The sequence below is a fragment of the Salvelinus alpinus genome, chromosome 16, assembly GCF_045679555.1.
Source record: "Salvelinus alpinus chromosome 16, SLU_Salpinus.1, whole genome shotgun sequence".
NCBI classification, from domain to species: domain Eukaryota; kingdom Metazoa; phylum Chordata; class Actinopteri; order Salmoniformes; family Salmonidae; genus Salvelinus; species Salvelinus alpinus.
The window spans coordinates 14122201-14140912 of NC_092101.1; the positions used below are offsets into that span (position 1 = coordinate 14122201).

General features: G+C 43.2%; 1 protein-coding gene across 9 annotated transcripts in view; it reads right to left on the reverse strand.

Moving 5' to 3' along the window:
• LOC139540882 (unconventional myosin-IXb-like) overlaps positions 1-18712 on the reverse strand; it is a 101621-nt gene that overhangs the window by 42047 nt on the left and 40862 nt on the right. For all 9 annotated transcript variants that reach the window (XM_071344913.1, XM_071344909.1, XM_071344914.1 and 6 more), the window contains exon 2: positions 13636-14542. In XM_071344913.1, the coding sequence (XP_071201014.1) occupies positions 13636-14475 (840 nt within the window). In that variant the 5' untranslated portion in view covers positions 14476-14542. The remainder of the gene's footprint in view (positions 1-13635; positions 14543-18712) is intronic.

Consider the following 18712-nt stretch of genomic DNA (forward strand, 5'->3'; position numbering starts at 1 on the left):
TGTTTCTACAAAGTTGCCACCGGTGGTAAATTCAATTGATTGGACATGATTTGGAAAGGCACACACCTGTCTATTTAAGGTCCCACAGATGACCGTGCATGTCAGAGCAAAAACCAAGCCATGAGGTCAAACAAATTGGCCGAGACAGGATTATGTCGAGGTACAGATCTGAAGAATGGTAGCAAAAACAATCTATGCAGCATTGAAGGTCCCCAAGAACAGTGCCCTCCATCATTCTTAAATGAAAGAAGTTTGGAAACACCAAGACACTTCCTAGAACTGTTTGCCCAGCCAAACCGAGCAATCGGGGGAGAAGGGCCTTGGTCAGGGAGGTGACCAAGAACACGATGCTCACTGACAGAGCGAGATGGGAGAACGTTCCAGAAGTACAACCATCTCATCAGCACTACATTTACATTACATTTAAGTCATTTAGCAGACGCTCTTATCCAGAGCGACTTACAAATTGGTGCATTCACCTTATGATATCCAGTGGAACAACCACTTTACAATAGTGCATCTAACTCTTTTAAGGGGGGGGGGGTTAGAAGGATTACTTTATCCTATCCTAGGTATTCCTTAAAGAGGTGGGGTTTCAGGTGTCTCCGGAAGGTGGTGATTGACTCCGCTGACCTGGCGTCGTGAGGGAGTTTGTTCCACCATTGGGGTGCCAGAGCAGCGAACAGTTTTGACTGGGCTGAGCGGGAACTGTACTTCCTCAGAGGTAGGGAGGCGAGCAGGCCAGAGGTGGATGAACGCAGTGCCCTTGTTTGGGTGTAGGGCCTGATCAGAGCCTGAAGGTACGGAGGTGCCGTTCCCCTCACAGCTCCGTAGGCAAGCACCATGGTCTTGTAGCGGATGCGAGCTTCAACTGGAAGCCAGTGGAGAGAGCGGAGGAGCGGGGTGACGTGAGAGAACTTGGGAAAGTTGAACACCAGACGGGCTGCGGCGTTCTGGATGAGTTGTAGGGGTTTAATGGCACAGGCAGGGAGCCCAGCCAACAGCGAGTTGCAGTAATCCAGACGGGAGATGACAAGTGCCTGGATTAGGACCTGCGCCGCTTCCTGCGTGAGGCAGGGTCGTACTCTGCGAATGTAAAAAGCACTCCACCAATCAGGCCTTTATGGTAGAGTGGCCAGACGGAAGCCACTCATTAAAAAGGCACATGACACACCCTCGCTTGGAGTTTGCCAAAAGGCACCTAAAGGACTCTCAGACAATGAGAAACAAGATTATCTGGTCTGATGAAACCAAGATTGAACTCTTTGGCCTGAATGTCAAGCGTCATGTCTGGAGGAAACCTGGCACCATCCCTACAGTGAAGCATGGGTGGCAGCATCATGCTGTGGGGATGTTTTTCAGCGGCATGGACTGGGAGACTAGTCAGGATCGCGGGGAAGATGAATGGAGAAAAGTACAGAGATCTTTGATGAAGTCCTGAGCACTCTGGAGCAGGTTCTCAGACTGGGACGAAGGTTCACCATCCAACAGGACAACGACCCTGAGCACACAGCCAAGACAACGCAGGAGTAGCTTCGGGACCAGTCTCTGAAAGTCCTCGAGAGGGCCAGCCAGAGCCCGGAATTCAACCTGATCGAACATCCCTGGAAAAACCTGAAAATAGCTGGGCAGCATCACTCCCCAGTCAACCTGACAGAGCTTGGGAGGAGCTGCAGAGAAGAACGGGAGAGACTCCCCAAATACAGGTGTGCCAAGCTTGTGGCGTCATATCCAAGAATACGAGAGGCTGTAATTGCTGCCAAAGGTGCTTCAACAAAGTACTGCGTAAAGGGTCTGAATACTTATGTAAATGTGATATTTCAGTATTACATTTGAATACATTTGCAAAAATATTTTTACAAATGAATTAAAAGTTTTTGTTTTGTCATTATAGGGTACTGTGTGTAGATAGTTTTTTGCCCCCCTCATCAATTTCATCCATTTTAGAAAAAGGCTGTAACGTAGCAAAATGTGGAAAAAGTCAAGGGGTCAGAATGCCTGCATCCCACACACACTCAACCAGTCCAAAGTTGACACACCTACTCATTCAAAGGTTTTTCTTTATTTTTACTATGTTCTACATTGTAGAATAATAGTGAAGACATCAACATTATGAAATAACATATGGAATCATGTAGTAACCAAATAAGTGTTAAATGCCCCCCATATTCTTTCGTATCGAGAATTGTTGTTTTGTATATCAATTCATAAAGCCGATGCCATGATTTTGGGACATCGAAAATCTGTTCAACTATTTGTAATTTTATGTGGCATAGTTGCCAACCCTCTTGACCGTATGTGAAACTAATACATTTTACGATTTATTAAAAAAAGTGAATAAGACATTTTTTACTTGTGGCAGACAAACAAATTAATTCATTTTCATCTGTGGGACATTCAGATGCTAATTAAATATAACTGCGCAACTTAACTTGTATGTTTGGCCTTGCTGGAGGTCATCTCTATGGCTAACCAGACAAAGGTCTCCAGGCACAGCTCAACTGAGCATCCAATCATTCATTTTGTTATGCGACTGTATGTGTAGTGTTAGTGCTTGGAGAACATTGATGGGGATTCAGTACTGAAAGTGGCATGTGACAAGGGTCCCCCTGTGTGAATCACATCGAATTAGAATGATCAATTCTAACTGTGTGAATCACTATACATTGTGGGATATCATTGCACTGTAAAACTGTGCAGAAATCAATGCTGGAAAGAACAGCCTCATCTCAGATAAACGCGTTAACAGACCTTAGTAATCTTACAGACAAGCTGCACTCATTTGCCTTGAGTAGAAAATAAACAAAAAGGGGTTGAATGCCAGCTCAGTGGAAATAAGAAAGAGATTTGATTGGAGAGGTCTCTGGTTAAATTGCTTCAATATGCATCTTCTCTACTGCAGTCAGAGGATGGCTAGCCACATATTAGTACAGGATCCAGTGTACTGGAGCCAGGCAGGGCTGCAGGGAGTCTCGCTCCAATGCCATGGTTCACCAGACTGGTCCCATTTCCAGGAGCCACACCCAGGGCATCATATCAAGATGGTCTGTGGTCAATGCCATGAATACTGTACAACTGGCCTGTTACATGAGAACCTGTGCTGGTAACTTGGAAAATAAGACACAGCCATGTATGTTCCTAACCGTTGGACAGGGTCAACTAGTATGGTGTGCAAGAATACAAATATGACCTAAAATATGAGAAAACAATCACATCCCTTGAGAGCTAGGCTAATTTGACATAGCCTAGCTCACAGTAGATGACTGACAAATTGCTAAGTAGCTGCTGATGAATGGCCAAAACAAAAGAACTGGTCTTACAGGAGCTGAGGCCTTTGTGTGTCATGCCAGGGAGCCAGTTTCCCACACCACCAACCCACTGTAGTGCCACCGGGCATCCAGCCTAGCCAAATATAGCCAGGGAAGAGTGAAAACGCAGGCAGGCTGGGAGATAAACAATAGGCACACAGAATAGCCGCGACTCCTCTATACTTCCTGAGCAACAATGCGGCGTCTGTCGACACGCCTAGTGGGTCGATTGGCCAATGGCGAGGGGAGGCTCCTGCAGCTAGCTCTTCCTGTAGCATAAAACTGCTGCTTCCTGTTAGAGTCTGCAGTTTTAGCCCACTAATAAGAGGTTCCTGTCTCTGGGCTTGGAGACAGTGTGTGGCATGGGGTGGGTATGGTTGGTTAGACTGGCTCAGAGTCAGGTAGAGGTTAAAACCTGGCTTAACTCTGGGCTTTCTGCTAGGCCGGCCCATCAGCCAATCAAATCAATGAACCAACTAATTTGTATTATCCAAAAAGAGGTCACATTTGAGTTGTTCCAATCTACCAGCATTTGGCTGGTGGCTGTTGTTGATTTCCCACCCTGACATCAATATTGCATTTTAAAAGCATGTCATATTTAATTAAGTAACCTTTAATATAGACATGGAAAATTCAATACATCAGATTTTGTATATGAATAAAGACTTGCCAAAGTACCAACATTCAGCCTTTGGTCCTTCTGTGCACCCTCTGACTTCTAGGAAGATTTTCTCCCACTTAACCCAAAAATGTCTCCAAGTTTTTACCATCATTGTAAAGCCCTAGTTATTTTGTTGCTTTGACAGTCATTTCTTAAGATTATATTGTTGTTCTGTGTAATAAAACGCAACACGTAAAGTGTTGGTCCCATGTTTCATGAGCCGAAATAAAATTCCCCAGAAATATTCCAGGCACACAAAAGTAGTTTCTCAACAAAATTAGCACACATTTGAATACATCCCTGTTAGTGAGCATTTCTCCTTTATCAAGATATTCCATCCACCTGACAGGTGTGGCATATCAAGAAGCTGATTAAACAGCATGATCATTACACATGTGTATCTTGTGCTGGGGAAAATAAAAGTCTACTAAAATGTGCAGTTTCACACAAGACAATGCCATAGATGTCTCAAGTTATTAGGGAGTGTGCAAATGGCATGCTGACTGCAGGAATGTCCACCACAGCTGTTGCCAGAGAATTGAATGTTCATTTCTCTACCATAAGCCGCCTCTCCAACGTTGTTTTAGAAAATTTGGCAGTACGTCCATCCTGCCTCACAACGGCAGACCACGTATATGGTGTCGTGTGGGTGAGAGTTTTGCTGATGTCAATGTTGTAAACAGAGTACCCCATTGTGGCTGTGGGGTTATGGTATGTGCAGGTATAAGCTTCGGACAACAAACACTGTTGCATTTTTTAAATGGTAATTTGAATACACAGAAATACTCTGACGAGATCATGAGGCCCAATGTCGTGCCATTCATCCACCGCCATCAACAATGTTTCAGCATGATAAAACACTGCCCCATTTCGCAAGGATCTGTAAACAATTCCCGAAAGCTGAAAATGTCCCAGTTCTTCCATACTCCCTAGACATGTCACCCATTGAGCATGTTCGGGATGCTCTGGATTGACATGTATGACAACGTGTTCCAGTTACCACCAATATCCTGCAACTTTGCACAGCCATTGAAGAGTGGGACAACATTCCACAATCAACAGTCTGATCAACTCTATGTGAAGGAGATGTCTCGCTGCATGAGACAAATGGTGGTCACACCAGATACTGACTGGTTTTCTGATCCATGCCCCTAACTTTAACAAAAAAAGGTATCTGTAGCCAAGAAATGCATATCTGTATTCCCAGTCATGTGAAATCAATAGATTAGGGCCAAATGAATGTATTTCGATTGACTGATTTCCTTAAATTAACTAATTCAGGAAAAATTTAGAAATTGTTGCATGTTGCTTTTATATTTTTTTATGTGATTAGTGACTCATTTCATTAAAGATTACACAAAAACAAGCTTATATCTGAAATTCAACAGAGCAATAAGCGTACCGCAGGTTTTATTTTATTAAAGCCTTTCACATTTAATTTAGCTTGTGTCATGCCAATGTTTGCTTAATAACTGTCACAGATGACCTCCACATGTATAATTCTCAAAAGTTACTGCGAGAAAGTGGCAGTGATCTTAACAGAGCTCGATGCTTATTATGGGATGTATTATGTTAGGAAACCTGACATTTTGGATATAATGTTAATGCTATGTTAGAGAAAGATCCCACTGAACGATTCAGAACATGAATAATCATATTTGTCTTGGTAAAAAGCCTTTTATAACATAAGTGACATTTCCTCACAAAAGCACATTGTCGGACACCCTATAAACCAAACATTCGCTAGCTAGCTAATCAACAACCATAATGTATTTGAAAGACAAAAAGTGCTCATTGTGCAAATGTTTGTTTTTAATAAACATTGAGACAAAATATAGTTTACATGTTGTCAACAATATAAGCCAACTCAGTTGGTTTGCCCCAAAGTTGCGCACAAGTCAGTTTTGTTGCTAAATTCATTAAGTTGAACTTCTGCTCCTTATGACAGAATGTTAAAATTAGGTGAAATCAAAAGTTACTCATTTCATGGAACGGCATATACACTAAGCCATAGAAATGTTTTTATGCAATACCTTCTCACAGACAGAGTAAAGATAAAGAAATGGGTGACAGTCTGGCTGGCTAAGGCTAGGTCTCAGACTGGAGGCTGAGGGGAGGAGCGGTGGTGGGTAGATAGCTAGCTTCCTGAGCCCAGGGCCAAATTCACAGTGCTATTTGAGCTACAATGATGTCATACAGTGTGACCAGCCCAGAGCAAAACCTGCAGTACTACAAACTCTCCTGCAGAGGGATAGGAACCTTTGCTGCACGCGACAAAAAACCCAACAATAAGTGTGCTCTTGCATGTTATATTACAAGATTAACTGAGTTGATCTGAAAGTCAAGCTAATAATACTGGAGTGCTGTGAGAACACTGTCAGCACGCAGTATACTGTTTAGACTTGACTTGCAGATCTAGAGATTGTGTGTACTGATAAATCACCCAGTGGTTATTCGCAGTAAAACAAACCTTCAATCAAAAGTACGCAAGCCAAAAATACCTCAGAGTTTAAACGTTCTACTGCAATTGTTTATGTTCAAGTCTTAGCCCTGCAGTGAGAATACGACACCTGAATAAAAGAAAAGGAGCAGTGACATCTTCCTGTATCAGGCTCTCTCTGTAAAAGGGACCAGTCTAAAACAGCTCTTCAAAGCACATGAGAGAACACAGGTGAAACACAGAGGTACCTGTATAACCAGTTGTGTGAACAAATCAAGTTTTAGAGCAGGCTTTCAGTTTGTGTACATTGGACAATCTGAGGCAGGAGACTGCAAGGCCCTACAGAGGGTAGTGCGTACAGCCCAGTACGCACTACCTATCATCCAGGACCTGTCAGAGGAAGGCCCTAAAAATTGTCAGACGCCAGGCACCAATGTCAGTCTGTTGCCGCACAGAAAGAGGTACCAGAGTGCCAAGTTTGGGACCAAAAGGGCCCTGAACAGCGGCTACCCCAAAGCAATAAGATTGCTGAACAGTTCATGAAACAGCTACCCGGACTTTTTGCTTTTCACCTACATGTACATAGTACTTCAAATCAATCACCTAACCAAACCAAAATGTAGATATTACCTCAATCACCCCAACTACCTCGTACTCCATTACAGGGGTCCCCAAACCTTTTCACGCGAGGCCCCCCTTCCGGCATTAGGGAACATCCACCCCCACACGTCTATATTTCTATGGCCACAAGCACTGTTCATGACAAACTATTCACACCCCTCTTGTTGGTGGAGAGAATTGTGCAGCTAATTTTCTCTAAAATGTTGCCATGTTTAGTGTGTATACATATGATATGAGTGACAAAAAAAATCTAAATCTATGGGCTAAAAACTTTTGTCTCGGGCTGTTGGCAGTAGGTGCACCCGATTCAACTGCCCTGCGCCAGGTAGGCAAACTGTTGCCATTTTGAACCATTTCATGTGTCTGAAGGTACAAACGCTGCCTCCCCGGCGGGCACAGAGAGCAAATCAAGTACACTATAGGCCTACCGCTCGCCAATCAGATGGCTCAGATGACCGTGTCTGCAGTAACATAGCAGGCATAAAAGAAAGCTACATCAAAGTTGGTACTGTGAGATTTCAAAACGTTAAAACCATGACTAGAGAGAGAGTGTCAACGAATACAGCAAAGAGATGCTGATTTATGATTGAGTTCACTTTGTATTCAACACTTTTATAAGCCATAAAATGTGTGTTCTTCCCATTTCCACTTAGTGCTACAACATGCACTGCAGCAGTAACGAATTAATAGGAAAGTACATCTATAGGCTTGCGTTGTTGTTAGCGGCTTGGGTCTTTCTTAATAGCAAGGAATATTTCACTTTCTCTGTTCATAGGAGTAACATGAATTTGTGCATGAGGCAGAAATAATGCGGTGCGACTTGAGTTTGGCCATCAGCTGGAAGGCCGTGTCCCTTTTTGGTCAGTCAGTAGAGGAAAGCGAAGGGATGTTGAGAGGGCAGACCCACTGCTGCCCTCTCCCTCAGCTGAGACTGTTCCAGCATCTGATGGTCAATCAGCCCAGTAAAATAAAAAGCAAATTATTTCAAATGTGAAGCACAGCTGAGGGAGTATACAAGTAATACAACAGATCTATTACCGGTGTGATCATATAGCCTACCTCAAAATTTGAAATATATCATTTTTTTAAATGTCCCGAACAATGCATTGGCAGGGAAATTCAAGCGAAGCCAATCTGCGGTGATAATGTATTTGGCCAATAGCTCACTGCACAAACCTAATTGCTAAAAAATAAAAACACATTTCCCTTTACTGTGGCAATTGTGATCGAATCAATGCAATATTAGCCAGTTTCAATGCAATATACCAAAACAAACTGCAAGAGATTTTGTTGTAGGCAGAACGCATCGGAGTAGGATTCTATTGCATTGACACAATACTCTATACAGACCGGTGCGGCAAAAACAGTCAGAGCTACAGTAGGATTACATGCAAATAGACCATTGCCATATATGGATGTGCCATTTACTTTGAACTGGACTGTGTTTAAAACATGAGCGGTCATGAGTAGATGTGCTTGTTTTGAGATCAAAGCAAGAGCTGCATGTAGCCACGTGTGCACATAGTTCATATCCTTTGCTAGTTAGTGAGTTATTAGCCTAGTTATAGAGCGTTTTTTTGTCAGCAATAGGGGAGGATTGGTTCCTACAAGAGCACAACACATCTACATTTCTAGACATCTTTGAATAAGCTAAGTAGCCAGCAGGCAGAGGGTAGCATTTGTCTGATTCTCTGTAATAATGGTATGGGAATAGTAATTATTTTTTTATTGTAAAGTGTTCTTGCATCACACAACACAACCTTTTCATTCACCTCCTTGTCTGAAGGACAAGTAGATAAACAGGTTAATGTCAAGCCCTGCATGTTTTTCTTCAAAAGTCTCATGGAATGTAGGCCTACATTTAACACCACACATTGTCTGCTACTGTAGACTGAATGATAGAACAACTATTTCCATGTTGAAATGTTATGGAATGGATTTTCTCAATTTTTTTTGATGGCAGCCAATCTGGTAGGCCTACATTACGATCAAATAGCCACATTAGGCTACATGACCACTTAAAACTAACAAAGAGGGTACAGCCTCAGTGTTCACAGAAAACACACACTGGAAGTTGCCCAGAATTTTCACAACGTTCAAGTTTGCGCTCAGCAGACCTGAAATCTGCTCAGTGCCGGAGAAAATTAGAGGGAGCATTGTTTCATGTAAAGTCTAAAGTTGTATTCGGCTTATGTGACAAATCCCCCCAAAAATTGAAGTTCAGATAAACTCAGAGGCCGTTGCGTAGTCGAGCAAATCCAATTTTATTTGTCACATGCTTCATACCTAACAGGTGTAGACTAACAATGAAATGCTTACAGGGCCTTCCCAACAATGCAGAAAGAAAAAGAGAAACGGTGGATTTTTTCTTTAAGAACAAAAGGAATAAATACACAATGAGTAACGATAAATTGGCTATATACACAGGGTACCAGTATGGAGTCGATGTGCTGGGGGACGAGGTAGTTGAGGTAGATATGTACATATAGGTAGGGATAAAGTGACTGGGCAACGGGATAGCGGTAAATGATTGAGTTGTGTTCAAGAGGTAAATGTTGAATGCTGTCTGAACGCTAAGGTAGTCCACAGAGCACACTAATTTAAAGAGTCACGCTACACGCCAATGATCTCGCATCATCAAAATGCGACCAAAGCTGAAGAGATTCCTCACAGCTTCAGAGCCCAGAGAGAGGAAACACAGTTGACCTTTTACCCAGTCTAACTTGGACTGCCTCCAAGAAAAAGGAGCCAATGCAACCAAATGCCAAAATGTAAAGATCGAAAGCAACCTCATATTTAAGTCATTAGTTGGAATTGGACTTGTTGGAAGAGGAAACGGTAAGACGTGTCTGAAAAACAGGAACAGGAATACAGAACATAACTTCTAAGAAGATGTTACTTCCTCTGTAAAATGCAATTTCATGTCAGCCATCATGGGGGCTTCTTGCAGAACGTTTGCTATGCCTTCTAAAAAACCTTGCAGAGCCTTCTGCAAGAGCAAGAGGAAACGGTGTGTGCGTGTAGGTGCTTGTGCAGGTCTGTGCGCTTCACCGAAGGGCTGGTAAGGCTGTTATGGAGGAGCCAGGATGGAGCATCTGGTCCTGGCTGAGTCCTGCAGGAATTGGGTCTAGATTGTTTCACGGGCCAGTCTAAGTCTGCCCGTCAGACCACAGGCCTGGGGAAGCAGCAGGGCAGTCTGGAGCAGAGATAGAACCAGCCTCATCCAGCCTGCCAAAGCGACAAGGTCTGCTGATTGAGGGGGAAAAAATCTTCAGTTCTCTCCAACCAAAGCCTTGGGACCATCTATTCATCTTGCTGCTGCCTTAGAACATTGCGCAGTGACTAGTCTCTCCTGCAAAAGCGTCATGATGAGGCATTGCAGAGAGCTGAAAGTTTGACGGATAGTATGCCAGATACTGTATTCTATTCTGCCCACTCTGCAGTGCAGTGAATTGACCAGACCAGTTGACATTTACACAGAAATGCTGCCATTCTAGTTTGAAACCAGAATGAACACCGGTAGAATTCAAGGGGGTCTGAGAATTTAATACAGATAAGTTACAATGCTGCATTTACTTCCAATAAACTGCATTCCTCCCAAGGCCTTTGACAGTTTATGACCTATTTTTAGCCACATTACTGAGGAATAAAACCGAAGTATGTGAGAGGGATTTGCTACCATAGAGCTGGGGCCCATTAGTTAAACACCAAAGCAGCACTCGCTCCACACTCGTTTACAATCAATGACCAGTGTGTGTGATATCTGGGTTAGACATTTGGCAATTCTGCTGAGTTGTGTGTGTGTGTCTAATCTAACCCAGAACCCTATACCAACTGAGCCACACAGGACCATTGATCTGGGCGTGTGGATCTGGGCGTGTGTTAAACGCAGGGCTTGGAGTTCTGCTAGCTGGTATGTGGGGCTCCCGGGGGCGCAGCAGTCTAAAGCACTGCATCTCAGTGCTAGAGGCGTCACTACAGACCCTGGTTTGATTCCAGACAACCGGACGTGATTGGGAGTCCCATAGGTCGGCGCACAATCGGCCCAGTGTTGTCTGGGTTAGGGTTTGGCCGTCATTGTAAATAAGAATTTGTTTAGTTAAATAAGACTTGCATAGTTAAATAAAAATGTGTGTTCGGATGTCCAGGCGGACTCAGATGTGACATGGTGCCTGGGGCCCAGAGAAGAGCATGACTGTCCTCCTGTGATCACTGACTGACTCAGCCCCGATTACCATCTCTAACAGGAAGTGCTTCATAACATCACATGACCAGGGGCCCAGAGTTCCCTGACAACACATGACTCACACGGAACCCAGACCGGCTGCGCTCGTGCATAAATGTATTTTGTCCCCCCACACCAAACGCGATCACGACACACAGGTTAAAATATCAAAACAAACTCTGAACCAATTACATTAAATTTGGGGACAGGTCGAAAAGTATTAAACATGTATGGCAATTTAGCTAACTAGCTTGCACTTGCTAGCTAATTTGTCCTATTTAGCTAGCTTGGTGTTGCTAGCTAATTTGTCCTGGGATATAAAACATTGAGTTGTTATTTTACCTGAAATGCACAAGGTCCTCTACTCGGACAATTAATCCACACATAAAAAGGTCAACCGAATTGTTTCTAGTCATCTCTCCTCCTTACAGGCTTTTTCTTCATTGAACTTATATGGTGATTGGCATCTAAACTTTCCTAGTATTACCACGACAACCGACAACACAGTTCATCTTTCAATCACCCACGTGGGTATAACCAATAAGGAGATGGCACGTGGGTACCTGCTTCTATAAACCAATGAGGAGATGGGAGAGGCAGGACTTGCAGCGCGATCTGCGTCACAAATAGAACTGACTTCTATTTTAGCCCTTGGCAACGCAGACGCTCGTTGGCGCGTGCGAGCAGTGTGGGTGCAATGATTGAATAATATAGATTTCTAAATTTATTCGACACGAGCGGTGTAGTCAGCCTGTCAACCCACAGGTCAAATAGGCTACATCCCGCAGTGTTAAGATCATAACTACAATCCTATTTGTGATGTAAAAAAAGGCTACACCTCTGTGTGTGTAAACAACTCAGTCACCGGATCCAAAACACTGATGATTCACAGGCACACACAATTTGCTCTATGCGGATTGTTGTTCCCTTGTTGCAACTCGTATTACAGTAGGCCTAAACTTGATTGATTAAATTTTTTCCAATTATAGGTAATGAATGGTAGCCATTGTTCTGCAATAACGTGTGTGATCCAATTAGAATGTACAATTTGATTTCGCTCTAGACCACAAGATGGAACATTATAATGAACCACATGGGAGCTCTAGAGTTAAATCAGAGATATTCTAAAGCTGGTGTCTATAAAGTATTTCCATGAGCTTTCCTTTAGTTTGCACAGCTGTTCAACATAACTGACAATGACTCCTGGTCGTCGCTCTATTCTCACATGACATGACTCATTGATATGGAACAGAGGGGGTATATCACAAAGCAGGATCACTGAGCAAAAACATTCAGATATAGCAGCTTGTCATCTTCCAGAAAGCCAAAGTTGAATGCGTAAACACCATATAATTTAAGTAAATCTTTCTTCAGGACCTAGAAAATTTGGAGTTGTTTGAGAATATTTACAAACATTTTGTAAAGGGTTAAACTGATGCCTGGGATAATATCTCCACATCTTCTTTCATTTCTTCCTTTTGCACACATCTACATCAGCCTCAGATCCTCTTTCAGGTCACATGACGGACGACTAACAGATCTCCAACTCCTGGCTCAAGGAAAACACATTTGACAAGGGGCGCATCTCAAAAGTCCTCTTCTCTGGAAGAACTAGGTTTGATGCTCTTCATGCTTCCTGCACTTCAATATTATGCATGTGGACAGAGTGCAGGCTCATGCATCTTCCATGAATCATGACAAGATTAGTCACCTGTGAAGAGGAATCCTCTGCCTTGGGAATGAGACCTCAGCTAAAAACATTTCACATTGGGTTTAAGTCCCTGCTAACCTTGACTGAGATTGGACAAATAATGGGGAATGAGTGTTCACATACACCTATGGACAGACAAAGTGAGTCAGAAACACACATCCTTAGCCCCATTGCAACCACACAGACATCCTGCTAGACGAGGTGTGATATTAGGGCTCCAACTTCATTGCACATTAGTGATTGGATAAATAAAGAAAGATACCGATCACAATATTTTCAGGGGACGATATTATATCAAAATATTTTTTTACTTGCTAGGTAGTGTTAGCTAGCGCTAGTCGGCTGTACCTGCGCCAAAACTAAGGTATTTTCATCCTATAACCTTTCGCCATCTTTTTAAATAGTGAGCCAACATTTTTTCTGCCCTTTTATTTCCATGACGTATCAAAACCAAATGTTCTAATGCCATCTTGTCACTCTGCAGCAGACATAGCCTATAGTGAGCAAAATGTTCGGAACATCAAATAAAAAAATCTGTATCGAATCGCAATACATATAGAATGGTGAGAATTGCAGTACATATGGGGCACCTAAGTATCACAATATCATCGTATCGTGAGGTCCCTGGCAATTCCCAGCCCTATTGCACATGCGTACAAAAAGTCTTACCTCCAGCACAGGCCCAGCACCCAGGATGGTCCTCTCCACTCCACTGGCGTAGCCCTTCTGGCTGAGGGCCGTCAGACAGTGGATGAGGAAGTTGGTGCTCTGCGTCTTCCCTGAGCCGCTCTCCCCAGAGATAACGATGCACTGGTTTACCCTCTTTCTTAGCATGGCATAGTAGGCCACGTCCGCGATGGCAAAGATGTGCGGCTCCAGTTTCCCCAGCTGATGGTTCTCATACATCTTGACGTACTTGGGGTTGTAGATGGGTAGGAACTTGAAGGGGTTGATGGCAATGAGGATAGACCCGGCGTAGGTGTAGATCTTTTTCTTGTGGAAGCGGTTGCGCAGGTTATCCAGGATGCTGCTCTCATTGAGCACCGGGAGGTTACACAGGTCATCAAAGTCGTCCTGGCGCGGGGGGAGGAATCCTCTGGCCGCCAACCTCTGTGCCTCCTGCTCCTTGCAGAGGGCGGGAAGGTGGACGTAGTGGATGGTGCCGTCGCGGTTCCTCTCCTGGAGGACGAAGTAGAAGCCCTCGCTCTGGGGGTGCTGCTCCTGGGCCTTGCGAGGCCACAGCAGGACCCTCTGGACGGGGAGGTCCCCCGACTCCAGCACCCACTCCTCCCCGCCGCACTCCTTCACCTCGGCCAGCACGTAGAGGCGCTGCGGGTCCACACCCAGGGCCGAGGCTGCGTCCTGGATGACAGAGGCAGCCGTGGCCTCCTTGGGCACCTTGAGGGAACAGCAAGGTGGGCAGTCTGCTGAGAGCCGTGGGTAAACCTGCAGGCTGTAGGCCCGCCCATCTTTGCTAGCTGCTCCGCCTTCGCCATCATTGACACTCATTCTGGAGCAGGTGTAGTCGCCTCAGCATGCCGTCCGCACTGCCTTCTGTTCTCTCACCACCCAGCACCTGGGGAGCACAGGAAGACAATTGTTTTCAGAGACAGTTTTACATTGAAGCTCATATGGTGAAAAACAACTGAAGTTGACAAAGCAACAAGAGCTGTGGTGCAAACGGATAGCCACATCTACGCTAAAAGTGCCAAACGACCCTGTGTGGGATAAAGTCCTCAATTAAGAAAATAGTTTAATTTAGGCTAAATGAAAGACATTGAGCTATTCCAGATTGTGGAAGTTTCCCATTGCAGCCTCGCAAAAAGGTCTAAACAGTTTGCCACAATGGCATATTGCCGGTGTTTCAAAATGCTAACAAATGGGTTGGTTTTAAACGAAAGACTCACAGCCCACAGGGAAAGCTTGGATTTGAGCATTTTGCGTGTGTATAAACTCCAAACGTATGTGTGTCTTGGACTAAGCAGTTGAAGAGTGGACATGTGACTTGCATCACAGCACATTAGGCAGGCAATTGAAAAAGTGGTTCATATTTTTAATGTGGATTTGTGAGATCCTTCAACTATTTGAATCAAGCAATTTACACTACCATCAAGGGAATTCTAAATCCTTCCCTCCACTTAATGGTTGAGTAATATCAATACAATAACAAAATTCAGAGCTAAGATTATTGTATGGGACAATATTCAAAAGTTTGAGAAAGATAATTAGAAAAATACAACTTTGCGTAAAAATGTATTTATTAGTTTCTTTAAATTTTGATAATAGATGAAAATGCAATGCATTTAAGGTTCTTTGTTCAAGTAAAAATCTATATTTATTTTAAGGTTGTGTCATTAGATGCTGACTAAATATAGGCTATACCAAGGGGTAGGGGCCAGTACAACCAAACTGTTGACTGACGTTTCGGTTTTGTGCCACTGTCCATCTGACACACTAATGTTCTGGTTTTCTGCATCTAGAACCCAGCCTCAAATCTCCCTGACCATAAAGTTGGCCTACATTTGATTTCCCCAATGGAATTTCCAGATTTTCCACTAGTGAGAATTTTTGTTGGCTTTGGGTTCATTGTACACAGATCAGACACCCATGCATGGCCAAAATGTGGGAAGTTAATGGGATGATAATAATAATGACTCATGTTTCAACATCACTACAGTAGCTGTCACGTGAAAGGCCTACTCTAAAAATAGCACCACCACAGAAACTTTACTGTTAGCAGCAAAGGTCGAATGAACTTGTCACCTCAGCATCCAAATTAGGGCTGACCCCAATTAGTCGACTGGGCGATTGTTTGGTCATTAAGCTGTTGGTCGACCGAGATTGTATAGGTTTCTGCTCAACTAACACACACACACACACAATAGATATGCGCCCATCTCAGTGAACTAATCCATTGCGGCGGCATAGACCTAAAGCCAATTTATGCTTGATCCAAAAATGTGGTCAGAGGGGGTGTAACGCAAAACGAGCTCCATACCGCGTCACCATGCTATTCCCAAAGTTTGTAACAATGCGGAGGGCTCTGTATAGCTCCGCATTGACATGATTTGTTGATGGTAGGTGGATGGAGGCGGTACATCCTGTATAAACACAAACTCACTTACTTGACAACCGCTCCGCACTGCTGCGCAAAGTGCAAGAAGCAGGTGCGCAACTTTCACTGGGGACAGAGGGGACAATGTCATGCTCTGATCCAATGGAAAATTCATAAAATAGGTCTACCTGATTACTTCTTGTAAGTGCTTGACTGACTGAAATTTGCATATGAAAACCATAACTGGCACGCAGATCGGGAGAAATGGTAAGATAAATTGGCATTCCACATGAGAAAGGTAGCCTATTACCAGCAACTTCAGGAGAGTAATGGCAGAATCTGCGAAAGCCAGCAGGAGAATAGCTGTGTCAGGTTTTTCTTTCTTCTGGTTATCTAGATCTCTGGCGCTCTCAAGGTATTTGTACCAATCGATTGGTCGAAATAACAGACAACTTTTAGTCAACAAAGATTTTTTATTTTTTTAAGAAACGCACACAGACACCCACTCTTCCCATTCATGGATGATTACATTTACACATTGGCAGAGCTCCAGTAGTACTACATTATGGACCCTAAAAATTCAATAAGCAGAAACAGTGGAGAAGCTGTTCAGGCTGGAAACTCAAAGACGTCAGTGATTTCCTAAAGGAAGTGACACTAACCATCTCAAGCATTTGGCAGCACTTTATGGTCGACCACAAGACAGCTAAAGAAACTCCAAAAGTAATATGATGAGTAACACAAGCAACATAAAAACGCAATGTCGCCTAACAAAATGTACAGGAATGGTTTTAAGACAACGCTAATTTAATTGATAGGAAGTTAACAGGCAGACATTTTTTTTTAAAGCTTTTAGTTCATGGAGCTGTAAATCTAATTGAAGAGAGTCCCTTTCACAGCCTACTCCAGGAGGAGACTGCGGAGAGACTGGCGTGGAGCTTTGCTATACTAGTAAATGCCACGGTTCCTCTGCTCTTTGACCAGATGAGACTGGCATGCTTCGTTAAGCTGATGCCAATAGCTTTTGGCTCTAGGTCAACTTGAGACCCCAGATTTACATATGGGCATTTGTTGTAAAAGGACCCATGAGCACCAACATGTGAAGTACATAGGAGCATGTCAAATTAAAGCTAACAGTCTATATTTGAGAAAGGAAGGCATATACATTTTTCAACCATTTCCATCCTAAAAATGTGGAACAAGCAAAACCTTTGATTTCAAGCCAAACAGACAACATCTACCAGAAAAAGTATGTAGGTAATAGAAAAACAATGTGAAGTAAAGACTCCTGCCAACTAATATCAAAATTAATATTTAGCTTTGGAGAAATGATTTGCCTTCTGTAAGTTTAAGAAACATTACAGAATATCTTAAAGATATTTTCTAACTGCTCTCCCTCATGAGGGAGGATAAAGTTCACTGAAGTAACAATTTAAAAAAGGTAGACCTACCAATTAGCTAGTGCTTTTACTGATATCAAGTTTATGAATTATTAAGTGACTAAAACTCATAATTCTGTTAGGAAATTGGTAACGGAATTAGCAAAGAAAATCAGTAACGGAATTAGTGCAATTGAATTGGCAAGAATGGGAACTCATAGTCACAAACCACAGTTGGGTCACCTGTTACTGTCCTGTCCTCCCTTCCACTAGCATACTGTTATGTTTAGCTTATAACTGTTTCTCTTTCCACTATCTGGTGGTCAAAGCAAGACTAAAAGTCTGGACAACCCCTCCTTCTCACTACCTATCCAGTTAATGTCATCGCTCTCCGCTTTTACTGACACTAGGGTTGTGCGATATTATGATAGAATCGCAAAATCAACGGATGGTTGACAGCCATCGTCTACGGTGAAGACATTATGATGTGACAGACCATAGTTTTGCCTATTTGAACTTGACTGGCACCATGCCGTAAAGAGTGTACAACAGAGCATGGCACAGTCAGGCAACATGCCTAATGGCAGAGGGTAGAATAATTTGTCTTATTCCATGTAATAATGGTATGGGAATAATAATGCATTTTATTTTGTAAAGTGGTTTCTTGCATCAAACACCACAACAATTATTTTTTTCCAAAAGTTTCATGGAATGTAGGCCTACATTGAACACCACACATTGGCTGCAGTTGCTACTGTAGGCTGAATGATAGCTGTTCTATTTCCATGTTGAAATGTTATGGAATGGATTTTCTCCATTGTTTTTGATGGCAGCCAATCTGGTAGGCCTACATTACGATCAAATAGCCACATTAGCCTACTTGGCCACTTAAACCGGATACAGCCTCAGTGTTCACACTAAATGCACGCTGGAAGTTGAACAGAATTGATATAACTTTCAAGTTTGTGCTCAGTAGACCTGAAATTCGCTCAGTGCCGAAAAAAGAGGGAACATTGCTCCTGGCTCGCCCTACCATACCTCCTTACCCGTCCAATTAAAAAAAAAAATGTATGGATTTGACCGAGATGCGCGCCGACACAAAGACCCATCATTGTCAGATAAAGCCTCCGATCAAGCGAAACAGCGCCTCTGTCTCAGTATGTGTATCTGAAGCGATCTGGACAAAGAGTATGGCATGACATTCTCTTTTTTTGCCAGACCGCATCAGATACATGGCGCTACATATTGTAAGAAAGAAAAGCGCCGTTTCAGTACATCCGATGCTATTTTGGACTAATGTGCGAAGGTAACC